Source organism: Mesocricetus auratus, unplaced genomic scaffold (assembly GCF_017639785.1).
Source record: "Mesocricetus auratus isolate SY011 unplaced genomic scaffold, BCM_Maur_2.0 Super-Scaffold_100676, whole genome shotgun sequence".
In the NCBI taxonomy this organism is placed as follows: Eukaryota; Metazoa; Chordata; class Mammalia; order Rodentia; family Cricetidae; genus Mesocricetus; species Mesocricetus auratus.
Genome location: NW_024429266.1, coordinates 12,102,332 through 12,126,542, shown reverse-complemented (window position 1 = coordinate 12,126,542; position 24,211 = coordinate 12,102,332). Strand labels below are relative to the sequence as shown.

Below are 24,211 nucleotides of genomic sequence, written 5' to 3'. Positions count from 1 at the left end.
GCTAGGTCTCAGTCACTCAACTTTGTTCTTCTACTCTGTTCCTCATTACTACTTTAGCTATTTTTGGTTCTTTGCATAACGCTATCATTTACACTCTCATTGTCAATCTCTAAATTTAAGATTGCACTGAAGAAAAAAAACAGGGCAGGGGTGGCACATGCCTTAAAACCTAGCACTCAAAAGAGGCAGAGGAAAGTGGATTTCTGAATTCCAGACCAGCCTGATATACAGAATGAGGTCCAGGACAGCGAGGGCCAAACCAAGAAACCCTGTCTTGGAAACAAACAAACAAACAAAAGATTGTACTGAAGCTAACAGAACAATCTGATCATCATGTCAGAGTGATTTCATGAGTATCATGTATTCCTTATTTAGGCTGGCATTAACACTCAATGGTTCTCTGTACTGGTATCTTGAGCACCTATCATAAATGTCAGGTATTTAGGTATTTAATAAAATATTGTTACTTGGTTTTAAAATGCTCTCCAAGTGTTCATGGTTGAACACTTGGTCCCTAGCTGGTGCCACTGTTTGCAAAAGCTGTAGAACTCCCAGGAGGCTTAGCATTTCCAGAGGAAGTGGTCACTGGAGGCAAGCCTTGAAGATCTACAGTCTGCCTTCACCTCCTCTTCACTCTGTGCTCCCTAGTTGGCGAGGCACTGTGAACCGCCAGACTGCCATTCCTTCTGACTTAGGCTACTATAGTCAGCATATTTTATCACAGCATCCGAAAATCACTAAACAATATCAATTAAAGTCTTTTTCTAACTCAGATAAAAACTACTTTAAATGCAACATACATAGAGCATTTATTAAACTTGTTTCCTGATTCTAACCTATTACCAATCTAAGATTTATTAATTGTAACATTTTTGTTCAGGTTTCTTCCCTCCAAATACATAATCATGTTACCTACAACTTTTTCATATCTTCCTTTTTAATCCCTGTATATTTTATTTTATTTTTCTTACCTTCATCTCCTGGTTAGACATACAACAATATTCAAAAGATACGGTTAATACCAAGTATCTTTTGTCTGATGCTATCTTTTGAAGAGTATGAATATTAAGTTTGTTAGGTAAAGATGCACCATGAAATGTTCAAGCTGTAATAAATTACAGCAAAGACATAAAAGAAACAAGTTTGTTGAGAAGACAGGGAAACGAGTCACAAGCTGACTTCACAGACAAGGTCAATACTCCAGCAGGTCATAAGAGTGTAAGTATTTGTGCTAGAAAGGTAGCTCCATGATTAAGAACAGGATTGCTCTTCCAGAAGACATGGGTTCAATACCCAGCACCCACATGGCAGCTCACAGCTGTCTGTAATTGCACTTCCAGGGGATGACACCTTCACACTAATACACATAAATAAAAACTTTTTAAAAAGCCAACAAAGAAATTTAAAAGAGTTGTGGCCAGGATACCACTTATGTGGACTCAAGATGATTGGGACATTAACACAGTTTGGGCATATAGTATGCTTTCATGATTAGTCATTCACTAAGTGAAACTATAATATACTTTTTTGTTTTTGTTTTCGGTTTTTCGGTCACAAGGTCCCTCTGTTATGAAGCCCTGGCTGTCCTATAATTTGCTATGTAGACCAGGCTGGTCTTGAACTTACAGAGATCACTTGCCTCCCAAATTCTGGGATTCAAGGCAGGCACCACCACACCATGCTACATTTCTTATTTCTAAAGATCAGTTACAATGCTCTCCTTCCTCAAAGGTTAGATGATTGAAAAAAATGATTCCTATTTTTGTTTTTGTTTGTTTGTTTGGAAGACAGGATCTCACTATATAGCCCTTGCTGACCTGGAACTCACAGAGACCTGCCTGCTTTCTGTCTTCTAAGTGTTGGTATTAAAGGAGTCCACTATTTTCTGGCCTCGACATGTGATTCAGACATACATGTAGGCAAAACATCCATACACAGGAGAAAAATGTCCAACAATTTTTAAAGTTTCTTGTTGTTTTTAAAGAGGTTTCCCTTCTCTTGTGTAGTCCTGGCTGTCTGAAACTCACTCTGTAGACCAGGCTGGTATCAAACTCAGATCTGCCTGTCTCTTCCTCCCAATCACTGGGATTAAAGGCGTGCGCCACCACCACCCAGCTAGTTTTTATCTTGTTCTCCACAGCAACATCATAGGCAGTATTAACATGGTTCTAACCCAGTGTTTCTCCACCTGTGAACCATGACCCCGTTGGGGGTCAAATGACTCTTTCACAAGGGTCGAATATCAGATATCCTGCATATTAGGTATTTATATATGATTCATAACAGTAGCAATATTACAATTAGGAAGTAACAATGAAAATAACTGTATGGTTGGGGGGGGGGGGTCACCACAACATGAGTAACCATATTAAAGGGTTGCTGTGTTAGGAAGGTTTAGAACCACTGGTTTAACCTAAGCGACCACTCTGCTGGAGAACAGATGAGAAGAGAAAGCACAGCTGAACAGGCAGCAATGAGTGGAGTTTTGAGTAGAGAAGCTGAGGAGTCTAGAGGCTGTGTAACACAGTGAGGAAACTGGAACACAGAAGACAAGAGAGGCTAGGGAGGAAGAAGGGGACATGCAACAAAGATAAGAGGTGAACTAATTTCTGTAGACTACCCCAGAACCATGAAACTTTCTCATCAGAGAAGCACTGCATTTTTAATCAGGTGCCCTAAGACTTTCACTGCAATCCACGCCCGTCAATCACTTATGTAGGGAACACACTGCAGTTTCTATTTCCTAGGGAAACTCCTAAATCTTTTCAGACAAAAAGAACAGGGCTTTTCCTTGTCCTCTTTTTATGAGATGTAGCCTCTCTGAGTCCCAATTTTGTGCAGAAGTACAAGTTTCAATGCCCATTTGCTTCACGCATACATGTATGATGAATATAAATCCCATACTACTAACACTTTACAAAAACCAACTTCAAATTGACGGTTACTGCAGCATCTGTTTACATTACGTCTTATTAGAAAATTATGGCTCTAACTTTCTTTTAATAAGAACAGGGCACCAGATAGAATTAGCTGTATTTTCTCTGCACTTTGTAGCAGGATGGTTTTAAACATGAGTTTAGATTACATCTTTGGAAAATACTTTTCCAAAGGTACTAAGTAAATCTACAACTCATTAAAGTTCCTGCTGCTAGTATACAGTGAACACCAGTAAGGCCTGATCTACCTTTCCCTCTGCCTACAGCCCTGACCTGGATCTGATAGGGACCAAGACATTAAGTAATCACACAACAAGTTACTTTCTTGAAAATTTGGAACAGGGAATCACCAAAAGCTCAGCTGTGATCTTAGACATTAACTGGAAAGAAAAGCCCAATTATTCCAGCACTACTAATGCCTACCACTTAAAAAAAATTACTTATGAATTTAACAATACTTTCTGAAATCATTTATGCATTTAAATCTTTTCTCTAGCCTCATAAAATAAGTAAATAAATGAGTTCCATGAGCATACAATGTGCTCTTTATATTGTACTTCATCTTCGCTTATTCTGAATTTAGATTATAAAAGCTGGTCATTTGGATGTTCAAGTAAGACAATTTAGTGAAGACAAAAACATACAAAGCAGCTCCTGCTCAGTGAGGCTTGATGGACGTTCATTCAATCTCCAGATCCTACAAAGTGGCAAGAGAAACAGACTCCCAGGAGCTGTGCTCTAATCTCCACGGGAGCTCTCACATATGCATGCCTGCTCTCATCCACATGCAAGCATTCGCAAGCACAAATTATACAGGGTTTTAGCAGCCCCTTACCTGATGGTCTTGGATCTTCCTGCCCACCACTCTGAATGTGTTGTTGCCTGTATGGTGATATATATGCACTCTGCTGAACCCAGTTGAGCCACCAGCTGGCACCCACTTCTTATTGGCATCGTCATAAACCATCACAGCAGCTCGTGCCTGACAGATACTTTGTTCACTGTAAAAACAAAATTCAAATGAGACATTTAAGATATGCCAGGTAAGCCACAGGCAGTCAGTTAACAACAAACAGTGGCAAAGGATAGTAAGGATGGAGTTTGGGATCCATAAAAATATAAAGAACACCAGAAGTATTTTATTCTAAATGTATCTCATTTGTTATCAAATTGAACAAATCTATACAACTATACATTAACCACCATTTGTTTAACTATATGATGGTGATCTGTCTGAGGTTTATTTTCTCCTTGTGGACAAAATCAGTTTTAATCACATTAGGATCACTTAAAAGTCTCTAACAAATTCAGTCAAAGGAGTATCTGTTCTTCCAAACAAGGAAATAAAACTAATAATCAATGGCTAACAACATGATTGACTCCTTTCATTCCCTAAGATGCTAAGTAGTTCATGTGGTCCCCATCCCATCTGTAGCAACAGTACTTGTTCAGTCTACCAATTTCTGCCTCAATAGATCTCAAGACAATATACTGTGTGGTTTCTACCTAGCACCTTCATACTATTCTCCATCCATCCAAGAGGAACAATGAACAGAGCATTTCAGGAGGAGGCCTACATGCATGCGCCTTGATGAAAAGATCATGGGAGACCTAAAGAAATCACTTCACTGAATTATGATTTGCTTCAGAGAAATTAGTTATAAATGTTTTAGTTTTCCATTAGGGAAAGTCTACAAAACCTAAGATATAAACAGATACTGTATAGTAAGTCTTTTGGTGTTATCTCATTTTTATGCTGCCTAGGCATTTTCTGAGGCTACAAACAAGCCAATGACTAAAGTCTAAATTGTTTTGTTTTTTAAAGAGCATTATTTAAAGGTAGTTTTCAGTACAGAGGTTGAAAAGTCATTAGTCAGAGGAGAAAAAATACTGACAATTTCAATCTAAGTATAGCAAAGATGATTGAAATAAGCAACGCTTCCTACAGTTTACAAGTACAGAAACAAATTTACTATGAAATGAAATGAAAAAGATAAACAATCCTGTGAATTAATGCAAAGCTACATGTTTCAGTGTTCAAAAATTAGTACTGGCCAGGCACACACAAGTCTTTATTCCTGGCACTTGAGAGGCATAGGTAGACGGATCTCTGAATTTAAGGCCAGTTAGATTATAAAACAAGACTCCATTAAGTAAATAAATAAACGGGATTCCTGGAGGCCATTAAAGTTTGATGACTTGATTAGATGCAACAGTACACGCGTATAACTCTGGCAGTCTCATGGACACGGAAGACAGAAGACTTCTCACAAAGGCTCATAGCATTCATCTACCAACTCTGGCCATAGATGGGAGACACAAATTAAGCAATAGTAACCAAGTTATTTATTTCATGGACCTACAAATTTAAAACAGATTGGGTGAATAAATCAATAAGGAGCAGGATGTTAATATTTTGGTCTATTAGCAACTTGAGTAGATAAACTGTAGAGAGAAGACCATAAGTTGTTAAAATGAGGATTTAAAAAAAAAAAACTCCAGGAATAAAAAGAGATGGAGAAATGGCTCTACAGTAAAGAGTACAGCTTCTCTTCGAGAGGACCCCGATTCAATTCCCAGAACCCACATGGTGGCTCACAACCGTCTGTAAATCCAGTCCCAGGAAATCTGGCTTCTGTAGGTACCAGGCACATATGTGGTACACACATATACATAGGCAAAACACCAGAAGTTAAAATGATCAAATGTAATAACTTTAGTTTTCTAGACATTATATTGCTCATGTATTTTATCTGTTTTACTTTAGTCCAGTGGAATCATCAAAGATATACTTTAAAATAAGATGTCTCTGTGAGGTACAGCAGTATATATACCTGTGATCCCAACACCCAGGAGGCTGACAGCAGGAAGAGCCAAAATTCAAAGCCAGTGTGGTTATAAGGGAAAACTCTTATCTAATTATGGCTGTTCTCAGCCACAGAAAGTATTGCTGGTATATGTCCAAGAACAGAACATTGCATCTTTATATGTACCCATGACAAGCCTCAAAATAAAAACTTGTCAAAATCTTCACATTTCTGAATCCGTAAAACAATTATGAAAAAGATTAAATAAGTAAACTACTAAACTGTAGTTTTGTGAAGATTAGATACTAAATTACCCATAAACAAAACCCAAATTCTTGTGACGCAATGTAGTTGATTATACTTCATGTTCCTAATGTTAACGTTGGTATTTTTCCAATGAAAGACAACATTAAAAAGCTAAGGACTGCCGGTTTACCACCCCCCCCACACACAAGGTGTAAAGAAACGCATTATATATTCCTGAACAAGTAGATTATATATAATGGTAGAGAATATGCGTCAAAAATAGGCACCAGTAAACAAATGTTTATATTTAGGGAAAAAAGAACTTATTCTTGTATATACTATTTAGTAATAATGCAGTAAAGCAGTCTTTTACAAGCAGCAATTCCCTTTCAAAGACATCATCTACTAATCATTTGTTAAAGTATAAATATCCCAGTGCCTCACACACAGTAGGTACTCCTGAAACACCATTCAGCAAATAATCACATCTAACAAAATCTGACTTATCAAAACCTGAATCAAATACTTTCCCTTTTGTTAACTCTTCCCAGGGTTCCCAAAGCCATCATTAATTGCTTCCTTTTGCATTCTCCTAGTGAGATTCTCTGTCGAGGTAGAATTTGTGCCGTAGGAAAAGGTAAAATGACGGTAAAATACTGGTGGCTTAAAGTAGAGCATGACTTACATTTCAAAAACATGACTCTAGCTACCATGAACTAAAGACTGTGGAAAGTGACGTACAGTAAGAATAGAAGCAAGAATATTATAACACAAAGGTTAAAAACAATGGACATAACTAGCATGTAGTAATGATCCTGCTTAAAAAAAAAAAAAAAAAAAGAGGGCACTGTTTTGATGTGAGCTTCTTCGATAAGTGCCAAAAGACCAGGTCACACCAAAATGGAGTCATTAATGCTAACTGCCACACAGCAAATTGAAGCTTTAAATAGACAGATCTTCAACAGAGCAGTTGATTCTTTGCCCCCCCCCCCAAAAAAGAGGTCCAACAGAGTTGGGGTAATCCATAAATTCCAAGTTCCCTCAGCTTTAACCCTCACAAAAAAGCTAACTGATGACAATGAGCCCATGCCCCCCCCCCATTATTGTTATTTGTTCCCACTTTACAAAACCTACTTTTAACTCCTACTGCTCAGGAGCTCACTCAGGAGCATATACATAAACGTCAATTAGATATGAGATGAAATTTTTGTCAATTTTTTACAGCAGTAAAAACAGAAGAGGGGCTGACAGTCCCCTTTGCAGTCCCTGCCCTTCCTCATGGAGTACCTCCCACCAGACAAAGTTCTTCTCAATTGACTCGACTCTGCTCCTGGTTCCTCAAGTCACTTTTCCCTTCAAGTTTGCAGGTTTCCAAACCCATGGTTGGTTTGTACTGTGGAAGTGGAAGTGACCTTTGGGCCTTTGCAGAGACTGAAAAGTCACTGTTATGAACTGTAGCTTTAAAATTAACTGCAGGTTCAGAAAGTGGCAGGACAGCCGAGAGCCTAAACTTGCATTTCAAATAAGGAAGAACACGCACCACACCACCACAGCTCTCTGTAATGGAGATCACTGGCTAGCCGATCGTGGGAATTTCAGGGCCAAAGCCACAATTAGCTGGTGGGCAGCAGTCAAGACACTTACGCATTTGATGACTTGTCTTCAGATAAAAAATGACTGTCAGGATCCCAACCCTGTATCTGACTGCCTCTTCTACAGACTCAAAATTCAACTTAAAAATGGGATCCTTCAATGTTTAGGGAGGAGGGATGTTTCCAAGACAGGGTCTCTGGTTGTGCTGGATCTCACTATATAGACCATACTGGACCTCAAACTCACAGACACCCACCAGTCTTAGGCAGCCTCTGCCTCCCAGTACTACAATTAAAGCCACGTGCCTGGCTCTGCCTCCTGAGTGCTTGGATTAGAGACGTGCGCCACCACCACCCGGTCCAATATGCTTTTTACACAGTAAGGAGGCAAACACCCAAAGGACAAGAAGCACCACACATACAGAGGGCCATATTAAGAGGCAGTGAGAGGACAGCCACCACAAGCACATGAGCGGAAGCCTCAGAGGACACCATTCCAATCCTCACTTTGATCATGGACTTCCTGTCTCTAGAACTTTGAGGAAGTAAATTTCTGCTTAAGCCAAATAGTAATAATAATAATAATAAACTAGTAAATAAATAACATTTTAAAGATACCAAGATTATTTCCATTAATCAAATACAAATCAGAAGATTACATAAGGCTTCTTTTACGACAAAAATTTATTGAAATATTAAATAGGATTTCTCCTTTGCTATTCCATTAAAAAAAAAACTTGGTAAAGATGGGGGAAATTCTGCTTACTAATAGCAGGTTCTTCTGTCATGGTTCACTGAAGAAAATAGCAAAAACACTGTGAATGTCACTGACAAACAGCAGACACAAATAAGGGAAGCAAACAATTTTTTTTTTCAAAGCAAGAAAACCATCTGGGATGTAGACACTTCAAATATGTAGAAAGGCAAGATGTATCATTCATCACTTTCACAAAAGCAGTATCATTTATTCTTAAGAGGTAAAATATCAATGTCACTACTGAGCTATTTATCCCATAGTATCTAAGTTCATACACAAAATGCAAATGCAATTAGGTGTCAACAACTGATTGACAGTCGAGAAAAAGTGCCAGCTCATCTAAAGCAAAATAATGCATTTTTGAAAATACTTTGGTAAATCTGTTGGGCCACCTTTCAGGTTGAAAAATCCCTTAACCACTAGTCTTTCCTCATACTTAATATGTAGAAAGGAGGTTCATTAAGATGTACAGACTTAACATCTGATAAATTTTGGCGTGTGATGTTGGCTGTTTGCAAATTTTTTAATATTAAAAATGCTATGTTACCATCTCCCCAAAACAATAAAACATTTGCGTTATAAAATATTATTTTAAGGTGTGTTATATTTGTTTATGCTCTGGAACATTGTTTTATGATGCAGAGATGTATTGCTTTTGTTTATGCTGTACTTGTTTAACTCTGTGAAGCTGTGATTTTTTGCCTACCTAAAACAGTTGATGGTCTAATAAAGAGCTGATCATCAAATAGAGAGGCAGGAGAAAGGATAGGCAGGGCTGGCAGGCACAGAGAATAATAAATAGGAGGAGAAATCTGGCAAGGGGAAGGAGGGCCTCCAAAAGAGCAAAATGCCAAGAGTTAAAATAAAAATAAACCAACAACAACATTTTGGCATAACAATGTGGGCCCAAATGTCCATGTAGGACCTAAGAAAGCTGGGGGAAAAAAAGAGAGAAAGAAAAAGGACACGCTCCTTTAAGAAGCACTGCTGTTCAGCCAGCAGCACTAAGAAACAGCACTAAGTAAAAGCCTCTTGCAGCAAGGCAGGTACCTACCTACCTACTGCAGGTGCCTTAAGGGATTCCATAGCTAGAAAGGTTTAATGCAGCTCTCAGTCATGAACCTCCCACCGAGCTTTGAGTTCTAGGCTGGGCAGTCAGCCAACACAGCCATGTGGAGGATCCAGGTGTAGCTAAACAGTCTAAAGTTTGCTCCGGCAGTCAAAAAAGGCTAAAAGATACACAGTAAAAAAGGCTCAGACATTAAAACAAAACAACAACAACAACAAAAAAAAAACTCGCAAAGGGTTCCAGTGTGTACTGCAGAGGCTTAAGAAAGAAAAAAAGGGGAAGGTGGTATGGGCAGTTATAGAAATCAAGAATGAGTTGAAAACTAATAAAAATACTCTTAAAGGGAGTAAAAGTAACATATAAGAAAAAAACACATAAGATGGGAAATACACAGGAAGTCTGGATTCTGTGTGCTATTGTGTTGATTTTGAATTTTTTGAACGCTGATAAGCAAATAGCAGCTGCTGGGAGATGTGGGATTGTGAACAGGACTGCAAAACTGAACCAACCTAGATTCTTTAGGACTATCTTAAATTTAAAAAGTAAAAAAAAAAAAAAGTATTTTACAAATGGAAATAAAAAATGCCTCGGAGTTTTGTTTCCATAGGAAACAAGAGGCTGAGGATTTGTTCGAGGTTGATAGGGATCTAGATAAGGGAGAGCTACTGAAACTGGACAGTGGTATATCAATAAAGGTTACTGCTCGTTTTCCCAACTTGGCCATTATCTCAGATTTTCTCAGGGACCCCTAAAGATACTTCGTCCACAGACAACAGGACACAATCTAGAGAAAATAACACCCACATTCCCAAGAGGTGGGTTGTAGGAGGCTTTTGGTTATTTGGCAGGTCATGGATGTTTGTTATATTTAGGGGAATATAGGATAAAAAAAGACAACTACTAATCTCAGATATTATGCATTAGTATGGAGCATAGCATATTAATACAAATTTAAAGTTAATTTTGTTACATCGTGTATCTGTTGCCACTCTCGTTTGATGTATTGTGCTTATGCGGTTTATTTAAAAATACCATGTATAAATAAGAAATGAAGTTAGTAGTTAATCTATAACTAAACTTGTAGTCACATTAGGTATGTTTCTAAGGTTAAATAGGCATATTATAGATAATTTCAAACACTAAAAAGATCTGTAGAATATGGCATTTAAAATGTTTTGTTAACTTAGGGTTTTTCATGACAATGAGACACATCTGCTCCTGGCAGCACCAATTTTCTTCATAACAAGATGTTGGGCATCAAGAAATTTCATTGGAGATCCAATATAAAATGGCAAATTGTATTATCTTCATTCGCATAAAACGAAAGACCAAGGACTAACATGCTTTATTTCTTGTATTCACTAAAGTAAGAATTCGAAATTGAGGAACAGAAAGACTCAGTGGTGAAGGTACTTGTCATTTGAGCCTGGGGAATGGAGCCTGACTCCTTGAACCTATATCAAAGGAAAAAATCCAACTCCAGAAAGTTGTCCATTAACCACGACAAGCACACCTGTTCACATACAAACACAATAGTAATAGTTAAGTTTTAATTGATGGGGAAGATAGTGTGCTGACTAAATGCTTCCCACTAAAGCCCAAAGATACCGTTAAGGCTTAAAAACAGTCCATAGTCAAGGTTTCAACTAACAACTGTGTCAAACACTATTTCTAGTCTACATTTCTTTCTTCCTGTGCTCAAAAGTAAGACAGCTACTTACCCTGTGTTTGTACAACTAATTTTGAAGCATAAGATGTAGGATTCTCAGCTACCTCTCCAACACCATGCCTGCCTGCACGTCACCATGCTCCCCACCACGCCAATAATGGACTGAATCTCTGAAACTGCAAATGAGCCACCCCATTTATAAGAGTTGCCGTGGTCTGGGTGTCTCTTCACAGCAATGAAAACCCTAACTAAGACTACTATAATTCATTCATACATACATACATACATAATCATTAATATAAACTAAATGGTTGTAGGCCCCCCTCCCTGAAAATTCAACAAGATTTGAGATTTTTATCATCAACATTCAGTAGTTCTATGATTGAAGGTGTGTATGTTTAAAAGCACCAGAGCTTAGGTGTAAAGAGTATAGAACCTTTTCCAAGGAACTTGAGTAACTATTTAGCAATAAAATAAAAACAAAGTTTCAATTATAAAAGACTGTAAAATATCTTAAAAACTATGACTTAAGCAGACAGAGACTAAAGGTTGATGAGGATCTGAGACAATGGAACCACACTGAATGGGTAGATATGCATAGGCATTCCATGTGACTGATGAGTCATTCTGACCCACTCCTGGGTACAACTGCCCAGAGAAACTTTAGGGACATATTAGAAAGGACACAGGAAGAAAAAGGAGGAGGGGAGGAGGAAGGGTGCTGGAGAAAAAAAAATGCTTTAAATAAAAACAAAGGATACATGTTGGGGGAAGTCCTGTGCATTTGTCAATAAAGTACTGTTGGGCCTATAGGGAACCAAGACAGGAGGGACTAGGAGTCCAGGAGAACTCTGGGAAGGAGAAACACAGAGAGTCAACATGTAACGCCATGGGGGTAGGAAGCCTGGAACTATTCTCCGGTAAGAAACATACTTAGATTAACAATTATTGGGTAATTACTTAAGTCAGAGCTAGCCAGTTAGAAACAAGCAAGGCCAACAGCTTCGTAATTAATATAGCCTCCTGTGTGTTTATTTGGGACTGATGCGGATCTGGAACCAGGCTGGCGGGAAAGCGGCTCTGGAACCAGGCTGGTGGAACGGCTCCTTCTCAAGGAAAGCTTCTCTTAACAGATACACACTTACAAATGGTAAAAGTATTTCCTGCTCTAAGAAGTATGGCTAACTCGATTCTACATGCTAAATTTCAAAACAAATTATAACCACAGAATACTTCCGAATGCAGTCTGAATATATCTCACAGTTCTTGTTCAAATACACACTTGCAGGTTTGTTTGGGGTTTTTTTTTGTTTATTTGTTTTTCAAGACAGAGTTTCTTTGTATAGTCCTGGAACTCACTCTGCCTGCCCCTCCTTCCTCCACTTCCCCAAAGTAGCAACAAAAATAAGTTTATGATTGGGGGGCCCCCCCACAACATGAGGGTTGCAGCACTAGGAAGAATGAGAAGAAACGCTGACACGTGGATTTGAGCACTGGTGGTTGGTTTATTTGGAAGGAACTCAGCAGCAGGGGACTCAGGCAAATGGGGGAAACCAACAAAAAGTGCTGTCAATGAGCAAATGAACAGTTACATTCAAATGCTGTGCAAGTACAGAGCGGAGCCAGGCATCCTGGGGGAGAGAGGAAACTGGGTGTACTTGCCCACTAACTCTGTCTCTCACTGACTGAGAGCGGCTTCTCTGGCATTTTAGTTTACCCCAGGGGTTGGCATGAGCAACCTTTGGCTGCAAAGATTCAACAGGAACAGAGTCTGCATCATTTGCCTCCTAGGCTTCTTTTACCTTTAAGGTAAAAGTCACTGAGATCAAATGAGATAAAGATGTGGTGATATTTTGCTTGTACAAATAAAGCTTGTCTAAAGATCAGAGTTGCTAACCACAGAGTTCTGGAGTTCTGTACAGACAGACAGGAAAGTGAGGTGGCTGGGTGGAGACAGGATATAAGTGGGAAGAAACAAATTTAAATTTTAAAAAAAGTTTTAAAAAGTGGGAAGAAACAAGAACTTTCCTCTGAGACACTAATGAGGTAAAGGTGGCCTTGGCTTGCGCCTTCTTTTCTCTGATCTCTCAGCAGTTCCCTCCGTATCTGACTCCAGGTTTTTACTGTTTAGGCCAATTAAGAACCCCATCCACACAAAGAAGCAATGCTTTTGCTACTATGCACTAATAATATAATAACACTGGTGGACTTACAGGACGAGAAGAGGTGGTCAGTACTTAAGAGCACTTGCTCCTTACCGTTTTTGATTTCCCCACACACTGCAGTGCACAGTCATCTGTAACTCCAGTTCCAGGGGACCTAATACCTCTTCTGGCCTCCAGGAGCACTGTATGCACAAAGTGCACAGACACGCATGCAGGTTAAACGTCTTTACACATGAAATGAAAAACTCCTTACGTGGAGTTGCAATATGGCTTATTAACCAACACTAGAGTTTATCTGATGCAAATAACTGCTAATCAATATAACTGTTTAACTATATAACTTTTGAATAATGGCTATAATGTATGGAGATTCAGCTATAACCTAAGTATGCAATAGTGTAAGCATTGTTTGCAACAGTGACAAGATTCAGAAACAAATGTAACAGCAGGCTGATAAAAACAGATGTGTATTGTATGGTGAAATAAAACAGAGTCCACAGAAATTATAAAAGTATTGCTAAGGGGCTGGAGAGATGGCTCAGAGGTTGAGAGCACTGGCTGCTCTTCTGGAGGTCCTGAGTTCAATTCCCAGAAACCACATGGTGGTTTACAACCATCTGTAATGAGATCTGGTGCCCTTTCCTGGTGTGCAGGTGTACATGCATAATAAATTTAAACAAAAAGTATTGTTTAAAAAATCAGATTATAAAATAATGTACATTAGCTGAGTACAGTGGCTCACATCTGTAATGCTAGCACTTAGGAGGTAGGAGCACCAGGAGATTAAGATCGTGTTCAGCTACAGTGAATTTAAGGCCAGCCCCAGCTAAATAAAATTCTGCCTTTAAAAAAAGGACCCTATTCATAAATGTATACATATAAACACATATAAATGATACATGGAAATATATATGTGTGATGTGTACATCTGTGTGTATATATTACCAATACTATATATCAGTTTTAGTGGTATCTGTAGAAGCCAGAATAATGAATGGCTTTAATTTTGGGATCTACAATCCCAGTAGTTTCTACAATTAATGCATTGATTTTATAATTGAAAAAAGAAAATTTGGAAATAAAACAATTGCTGTCCATGCATGTCACTGAATTTTAAAGGTGAATTGTGTGTTTGCTTGCTTTAAAGTTTTGTTATGTATTGACTCACAATCCTACTGTTTCAGATGCCCAAGTAATGAGGATACAGACATGGGCACCACTCCAGGTTTTTAAATATAGGTTTAATTTTGTTTCTGTAGATTTTTATATAGACTGTTCACATGAAAACCTTCAGCAGAAGGCTGATCATGATATTCACTTCAGTAGCTCATCTCAACCCAAAACACTAAGGAAAATATTAAATGTGGGCAAAGAATATGAATTTAAGCCTAAGGGAATTTCAATGCCAACTCTTATTTTCTGGTTGTATTAAATGATTTATAAAGCCTTTAAAAGCTTCAATTTGCTCACTTCTAAAGTTACACATGCAGTTATTGTGAGAATGAAACTATGTACATAAAGCCCTTCAAAGACTTGTCATGCGCTGGCCACAAACGCTTGTGCACACACTGACCATTATTAGCAGAAACAGCATTTCGGTGAATCGAGAAACTAACTAACAAAGAGTTTTAAAACCACAGTACTCACACTGCCAACTGGAGTACACTCTAACATTTGCTCAACTGCCAAATAACCTTCGAGATCCATGGCACCCTTTGAAGTACCACAATCCTCTTCCATTCTAATGTGTGGAGAAAGCCTACATAACTCAACTCCTACTCTCCCACAGACCAGCAGGCTTTCTTTATTTCTACCCACCCTTTAGAATCCATCTTATGTGAAGGCTATTATAAGCTACAGTGATTACTTCTAAATCTGGGAATTCATGACCGCCTTGAAATTTCCCAGCAAACTGTTGCTTAGCACATCTCCATAACACCAGAATGCAATACTAACTTCTGGTTTCAATGATTATAACATCATAGAGATGGTGGAGCCAGTGTAGTGGGAAATGCATGTTACCCTGGCAAGGAGACTGAGAAAGAAGCATCCATCAATCCATCCATCCATCCATCCATCCATCCATCCATCCATCCATCCATCTATAGCAAGATTCTGGGCTTTTTGGTTTGTTGACTATGAAGTCTTCAAAACTGCCTTCTGTTAGTCATTAATGTGAATAAGGTACAAGTATACATAATATTTAGTAGCATTGGATACCTAGTCCAACTAAATCAAAACTCAAATGTCCCATTTTTAAGTACAACTACTGGAAGAAAGCCTGGTTTTCCTATTATTCCTAGGAAACTCTTAATTTTCCAAGAGTAGTTCTTGGACATTGATGATTCCACACCAGATATTTATAGTCTGGCAAGTATCTTTACATTTACCAGCTGCCAGCTTCTGCTCAGAACTACACTATAAATTGGGCAATTCTGTCCTGAAAAGCAATTTATCTACTACAGCTGGGAAAACATGCTTCTCACCTTTTTTTATATACAGTTTCTCCATTAAGAAGAGGAACTTGGCCCTTCAAATGAGGTTCAACATATTTTAGTGGTAAGAACTAGATTGGCTATGATGGTTACCATACAACCTAAATTCCAGAAAAGATTATTTGAAGATTAGAAAAATGGGACAGCACATACATCAAGCAAGTCTGAGAGCCCTAAGAAGCTGATCCCAAACAAGCTTCTCAGATATGTATAAAGGCTTCCCTAAAAAGCTTTCAGTAAAACTGGCATTTCATGTGGATAACCCACATTTGTCTACAGTTAATCCTGAGGCAGGTGACAAGTACCCTAGTATGCAAACACAAAAGCATCACAAAGAACTTACAAGAATGACTAGAGGAAGTTTAAATGCCAAGGATGGTAACAAAGTATAGAATGCTAATACACTACTCATGGGTCTGTCCCTGACAACAGAAACAAAGAAAATGAAGTATGACTTAGCAATCACCAGCCTGTAATGTTCTGTATACACACTGGCAGCATTTGGAAGTAATGACAGTGCAGGATAATTGAAGACAATCACTAGCTATAGTCTAAAATTTTCAGACAAATATAAGCTGTACAACATTCTTGAGGTTTGGCAGTTTCATGCCTTGTGCTGCTATAAAACATTCAAATAGGATAAAATGTTCATTAGTACATTTTTTCTAATTAACTTTTTAAAAGGCCTTAATACTGGGCTTTTCTAGTGATGTCAACAAAAGGGTTTATTAAGAGGGGTTGCTTTCAAGAGACTGACTGCTGGAATGTAGTAAAAGTGATCAAACTGATGTGCTTCAAAAATATACTACCCTGTACTCTTATGTCATAAAATACAAAATTTCTCTTTTTGGTCTTTTTGGAGAAGCTGAAAGAGAGTATGCAGTAAAGCTATATTAAAGCTAGAAACTCAGAGATTCTCATTCTCTCTCCTCTCTCTGTCTCTGTCTCTGTCTCTGTCTCTGTCTCTGTCTCTCTCTCTCTCTCTCTCTCTCTCACACACACACACACACACACACACACACACACACACACACACACACACACACACTTCACACTGTAGCTCAAACCAACCCAAAACTTACTATGTACCCCAGACTGGTCTCAAACTCACAGCCATGCACCTGCTGCAGTCTCTTGAGAGTTATAGAGACGTACTGCCTACCCAACAGTCTTTTTCCTGTAAAAGTCAGTTACACTGCTTCTTTGGTATGTTGTTAGATTCAAAGTTTAAGGGCAAACTGTTCTTAGATTTTAGTTGTGAAGTGACAAACATGTGTAGGTACTTTTTATTCATAGTGGAAGTGAAAGGCACAAAGCTGTTTCTGGGATTTGAATGAAATATCATTAAAACAACCTATGGGGGCTGGAGTGATGGCTCAGCAGTTAGGAGCACTTGCTGCTCTTGAAGGACTTGAGCTTGGTTCCTAGCATCCATATGGTGGCTCACAACATCTGTTATTTCAGTTCCAAGGAATTCAAAACCTTCTTCTGGTGTTCCAAGGTACCAGGCACACACAATATAAAACTAAATCAATCCACCTTTAAAAAACTATACTAAACTCTATCTTATGCACTAAGTAACATGCCTCTCCTCTCCTCAAGCTTGCTAACTTCTAAGTTAGTGTTTACTTTTCTAAATAATGCCTCATTTTGCTGTGTTTCTTAACCGTACTGTTCCATTGCATCTTCCAGTTCACATCCAAGCATCTTCGTAGACTGTCCTTACCCACAGTGCATGCCTCAAATACGGCCTCCCAGTGCCAGGGATACTATCACAGCATCAGTCTCACTGCAATCATATGCTAGACACAGAGCACCTAGTACAGAAGTGCATCACCTCCACCTGCACAATTAACACCTAAAGCATACTCAGACACCTGCTGGATGTCAAGCAAGCAAATGGATCATAAGGCCCAACAAGAAAACAGATGACCACTATTGTAAGTCTTTCAAATTTAGGACTACCTTCCAAAGAAATTGCTAGTTTTACAGTGCTCCCCGGAGTCATTTTAATCCCAAACAGAACTGTTAGAGGTAGGGCCTTGAAGAGTCATAAAAGCGCTGCCCTCATAAACGGATTTGTGCAATTATTTTAAGATTATATTAAGAAAGGGAGCATAGGGCTCTGCCCCATGACATACAGTCCCTTTCCACAATGTTGGAGATGAAGCTGGGCTACCAGTCTGCCTGCATATTCCTACAACTTCTCAGAATTCCGTGGACCGTGACTGAGGAGACAAACCATGCAGGAAACAGTCCTAAATCACGAAATCTGGGAGTCTTCGTGTTTGGGGAATTGCTTTAGAGTTTTACTAACTGAAGAATGTCGTTCCCTGCAGAACTGATCAGTGGCTACAAGTAACCGGTTCATTGAGGACAGAAGAGGATCTGCACAGCTACCTGCTGAAGGTTAACTTTGGGGTCTTGCAACTCAACCCAGAACCTTGTCAGTGCTGGAAAAGCACTTCAGCCTAGCTGTTCTCAGTCTGGTAAATATATATATTTTTAGACCTTATTGATGTCTAGAATTTTGAGGTTCCTGTGGTGTGAAAGTAATTATCTAGGATGTTCAAGGCCAGACTGGGTTACAGAACTTGTTTCTATCCCATAAATGTGATATACATGACAAAACCAATGTTAATGTTTGTGAATTAAAGGAAAATTTTTGACTTAAAAAAGATTATATTAAGCTGTAACTGTAGTAAATCTACTCCTTTTAATTCTAGCACATGGGAGGCAAAAGACAGGCAGATAGATCTCTGTGAGTTTGAGGCCAGCCTGGTCTACAGAGGGAGTTCCAGGATAACTAAAACTACACAAAGCAGCGAGAGGGTGTGTGTGTGTGTGGAAGGGGGAGAGAGAGAGAGAGAGAGAGAGAGAGAGAGAGAGAGAGAGAGAGAGAGAGAGAGAGAGAGAGAGAGCACTACCCTCTCTAATAACTTTGCTCTTGTGCTACAAGATGACACAGCAAGGCCTCCACTAGATAAGTGTGGGTCACTTGATTCTTGTCTTCTCAACCTTCAGCTGTTCTTTGTAAATTACCCAACATCAAATATTCTATTATAGCAGCACAAAATAAATGGAACAAAAATAAGCAACTTTATAATTAAATGTCAGTGGTAAATTCTATTTACACAGAACCTTTGCCACAGGCACAGAATATAGAGTATTCTATGTAACGTGTATTCTTTCCCGCCAGCTGCCTGGGTCCTGCTGCTTTCTCTGCCCCCAAATAACACACGAGACACTATATTAAATATGAAGCTGTTGGCCGTTTGCTATGATTTCTTATTGGCTAGCTCTGACTTATTAACCCATAATTACTAATACATATTTTTATAAGGTATTATCTTACAGAGGATGAGCATCATGTATCCTCTCTTACCGGGATCACATGGTGATTCTCTACTCTTGACTACATTTCTTAGAATCCTCAACTCCTAGCCCCACCTATCTTGCTTCCCTATTGGCTAACAGTGGTTTATTAACCAAGAGGACAACATATACACAGAAAGACTCTACTAAAAGCACAATCAATGAGGCTTTAAAACTAAATATCTAGTGGCTGGAGAAATGACTCAGCAGTTAAGAGCTATGAATAACCTAGAAGACCTGGGTTCAGTTCCCAGGACCCACATGGTGGCTCACAACTGCCTAACTCCATTTCCAGGAAATTCAATGCCTTTTTCTGCCCTTTGCAGGCACTAGGCATGCATGTGGCGTGTGTGTGTGTGTGTGTGTGTGTGTGTGTGTGTGTGTGTGTGTACAAAACATAAAATAAAAATAGATCCATGTATCTAATAGGCATGTAGAATTGACTCAACTGAGGGAAGGAGGCAGGAGAATAGAAAATTCACCATGTAACAGTGCCTGAGATTTACTTGCTGCTTGGGAGCACTCAATCTTTGCACAATTAGGCATGCCACAAAGGATCAAACTAAATATTTCAACTGAGTGATAAAAGTTTTATCAAATGAAGTGTGGAAATTGAGTTGAATTAATGAAATGTATCTTGACATGAGTAGCTGGTCACACTTATTCTGATTCCCAACAAAAGGAGGGGAACACACTCAATGCTCCCAACATTCCAACAATCGAAAACCACTCTCCTAGCTGCACTTGGCCATTACAGTTTGATGCCTAAAACAAGGCAGGCACTATCCAGAAAGTGTTGAAGTATCATGTTCACGCCCTTTAAGAATTTTATTTTCATTCTGGCTTCCCATTTGTAGCAGCTATCAGCTGGCATAGTATCCAAATCATAATCCAAATGCTCGAAGCAATTCACATGCATCTCTAAGCAACAGCTGTGTAATCTTTATAGTATGCCTAAAAATATAGTTTAAAACATTAAATGAGTTTCATCTAACATTCAGAAATATGACTGAACAGAATACAGTCAATTCAATTCATGTTAACAGAGTCATTTAGCAGAAGGCAAAACTCAAAATGATGAGTAATCCAATTCATAAAAAGTGAAATGTTTATAGGCTGTATTTTTATTCAGAAGTGTCCCTTTTCCTGCAATACCCATAACGTAAGGGTTTAGTTTGGCTTTATCCTGGTGCTGGGGACAACCTAAGGCCCCACCCTTGCATGCACACTAACTTCCCATTTGACTACTGAGCTTTGCACGAACTTCAAACAGTCTTACTTCTTCCTTACTACTGCGGAGGTTACTTTTGTGTAAAAGTTTAGAAAGTAGAGTTCCTGGCTATCTTGACTTAATTTTGTACCCTCTCAACTTCTGTTGTTGAAAAGGACTCTGAAGCTCACAAGTCTTTTCTTGGCTGACCACATTAGCCACTAAAGCTGAAAAAGTTCATATCCTTTAACACTGTCCTTGAGAGCTCACCTACTGAGATAAACAGCGATGCTAAACACAATGCATACCTCATAAAAGCCCAATGTCCAGATACCCACCCACCCAAATATCTGCTGGGCAAACTCACATGACTGACTCTTCTATCAGCTGAACCTGGCATTTGCTCAGCAATCAGGCTCATGTTGAGTTTGGCCTTCTCTGGTCTTTAAGCTAATGACCTCTAAAGAAAATGGTCCCTGAAATGCACAAGGCATCTTACTGGACCAGGAAAGTCACAGCAAAACTTACAAGGTGTGTATGTAAATGTATATGACTAGCTCCAAAACATGCACCACCCCCCAGTTTAGCTATATTCAAACAGCACTCAAATTATGCAACAAAAACAAAAAATTACGAATATTTACAAAATTTCCAAAGTAAGGTAACTATAGTGTGGGTATGTAGAGGAGGATTCATGTTGTTTACACTTGTAAGAACACATGAGCCTAATTTTGTTTGCTTTCTAAAGCAGGGATACAAATATAGTTCAACTGGTAGTGTTTGCCTAGCATCCAGGAGCACCAGGTTCAATCAACTGAGCATGGTAACACACACCTATAATCTCAAAGCACAGGAAATAGGCAGCAAGATAATAAGTTCAAGGTCATCCTCAGCTACACAGAGAGTTTGAGACCAGCCTGGGTGCAAGAGAACTTCCAGCACAAAAAGGGGGGTGGGAAGGTGTGTGTTAGTAAAGACGAATTTACGACTGTGAAGATCTATCAATTTCTCTATAATCTTATTTATAAATATCCCTAAAGATGTACAATGTTTCAAAAACAGTAAATTAAGACCATAACAAAGACATCACACACCGATAAAAATGAGAACATAATCTACTCATCACAAACACAATCACTCTAAAAAAAAAGCCATAATATATATGACTAACACAATTGTCAAAAAAAACAATTACCTCTAAATATAATCTGCTCAAAATTGATAGCTCAAGCATATAAATTAAAAGCAAAAGTATCATGTCCTGATCAATAATATTAAAGACTCAAAAACAGAGATCTAGCCAGGCAAGGAGGCTCATATCCGAAATTTCAATACTTAAGAGGCTGAGGCAAGAGGACTCAATGCTAGCCTAAACTACATGGTAATTTCAAAGACAGCTAGGGATACAGAATGAAACACTTTCTTACCTTAAAAAGAGAGAGAGAATATGAACAACACTTTGAATCTCCTAACTCTGAGAGTTCCAAGCTAGTCAGGTATGTAGAGCGAGGCTCTGTCTCAAAGAAGAAAAACCAAAAAAGGAGGAGACAGACACACGCACACATAGATAAAAGTTAGGAACACATTTCTAGCATACCCCAAAGATCTATCTGTGTTATCAAAACCATATGTTAAACCTCACAAATTCCTTAGGGTCTCTAACAGATTTTATTTTGGTATAGGAAATACAATAGAGCAAATTTTAATTCTAAAATTTGTAAACAAGAAAATATAATTACACAACCCTTAGAATTACGTTACTCTTTGTTTAAAACGAAAACTAATAAAAATTAAGAAACATTTAGTAATCTATGTTAAGAGATATCATACAGCTTTAAGAATCACAAAAAAAGTTGGGTGAAGTGACGCATGCCTTTAACCGAACTCTTGGGGAAGCAGAGGCAGGTAGATCTCTATGAGTTCAAGGACAGTCTATGTAGAAAACTCCAGGACATCTGGAGCTACATACATAGAGCGATCTCATCTCAATAAAAACTAAAGAATCACAAAATAGGATTGGTTAAAGCAAAAATTTTAAAAATAAATAAAACAAAATTTAAAAAGGAAAGACAAACACAAAGGAAAGATGTAAAGGGAAGCTTTTTCCTTGAGAGAAGCCTTCCCGCTAGCCTGGTTCTAGAGCCGCATCAGTCCCAAATAAACATACAGGAGGCTATATTAATTATGAAGCTGTTGGCCTTGCTTGTTTCTTACTGGCTAGCTCTGACTTAAGTAATTACCCCATAATTGTTAATCTAAGTATTTCTCTTACCGGAGAATAGTTCTGGGCTTCCTACCCCATGTTGTTACATCTTGACTCTCTTGTTTCTCCTTCCCAGAGTCCTCCTGGACTCCTAGTCCCACCTATCTAGATTCCTATTGGCCCAACAGTGCTTTATTGACATAAGACTTCCCCAACATCACAGAAAGAAATAATAAAGAACAGAAATGTACACCAAAGAACAAGTAGAGGGTTAATAAAAAAACAAAAGCTGCTTCTTAGAGAACAGTAATAACTTAGATAAAACTTCAGAAAGATTTATGAAGATAAAAAAAGACCAAAAAGAAGGGGAGTGACTTAGTGTTTTAATAAATACTGGTGATTTTTGTTTTTCAATTAAGATTTATTTTATCCATAGAAGTGTTTTGCCTGAATGTATGTATATGCTCCATGTGTGTGCAATGTCTGTAGAAGTCAGAAGAGGGTATCAGATCCCCTTGACTCTGTGTGTGTGTGTGTGTGTGTGTGTGTGTGTGTGTGTGTGTGTGTGTGTGTGTGTGTGTGTGAGACAGGGGTCTGCAAATGTACCTAGCTTTTCCCTTTCTCCCAGTTCTGTTCATCTTTAAATTTAGCACATGTATTGAGTTCAGTTTGAAATGTAAAGAAATAGAATGTAAAGAAATAGCTATGTTTGTTTATTCTATCATGGCTTCAAATGTACAGAGAAGCATTCATTAAAGGTATATTCTGGTGCCCAGGTGTGGTGGTTCACACCTTTAATTCTAGCACTTGGGAGGCAGAAGCAGGAGAATCAAGGCCAGCCTGGTCTACAGAGTGAGTTTCAGCATAGTTAGGGCTACACAGAGAAACCCAGCCTAGAAAAACCAAAGGAAAGTATGCTCTGGCTACCTCCAGGCTACGGGTCCTGTTTACTTTCAAAGATAACACTTACAGAGCATCACTAGTGGGCCAGTGAGGTGGCTAAGTGGTTTAGCAAGTAAAAGCACTTGCTATGCAAGCTTGATGGTATGATTTCTATTTCAAGAACCCAGTAAGTTAAAAGGAGAAAATAACTCCAAAAAGTTGTCTTCTGACTTCTATACATGTGAACCATGGCATGCACACTGCACCCCAAGAACGCATAAATAAAGTATCATAAAATGTTTGAATTATGTCAACCACCATTCATATGATTAAAACTAAAACTATTCTATATAAGACTTTGCAAATTTAACACACATAGAGCTATTGGTTTCAATAATCAAAATAAAAACCCTGTTCACTTAGAATCCTAAAGATTAAGAGATTGCAGAAATGCAGTAGATTTTTAAAAAGAGGCAGGCATGATAATACACCCTTGTAATTCCAGAGCTAGAAAGGCTAAGGCAGAAGAACTAGGAATCTGGGGCTAGCCCTGGGCTACACAATAAGACCACCTAAAATAAAAAAGTGAAAACATTGTCCAATATATTTTGACATAGCTGATTTCAAGGGATCCATCTTATTCAACTATATAATATAAACTATTTCTGAGTACTCTAATGGGTACTATGCATTATGAACAAAGTAACAATAACATTGTCTACTAAACTCAGAAACTTAAAGCAAACTTGGAGGCATATATAAAAGCCAGAATTCTGGCATTTTTATTTAATTTTTTTCCCCCTCA

General features: G+C 38.5%; 1 protein-coding gene and 1 non-coding gene across 9 annotated transcripts in view; one reads left to right on the top strand and one right to left on the bottom strand.

The window, feature by feature from the left end:
* The window catches only part of Enah (ENAH actin regulator), a 108,163-nt gene that overhangs the window by 50,982 nt on the left and 32,970 nt on the right, over window positions 1-24,211 (bottom strand). For all 8 annotated transcript variants that reach the window (XM_040739350.1, XM_040739351.1, XM_040739354.1 and 5 more), the window contains one exon: window positions 3,772-3,937. In XM_040739350.1, the coding sequence (XP_040595284.1) occupies window positions 3,772-3,937 (166 nt within the window). The remainder of the gene's footprint in view (window positions 1-3,771; window positions 3,938-24,211) is intronic.
* Window positions 17,801-17,994, top strand: LOC121137330. The gene has a single exon (XR_005874584.1). It is a non-coding gene; the product is annotated as a small nucleolar RNA SNORA73 family (small nucleolar RNA).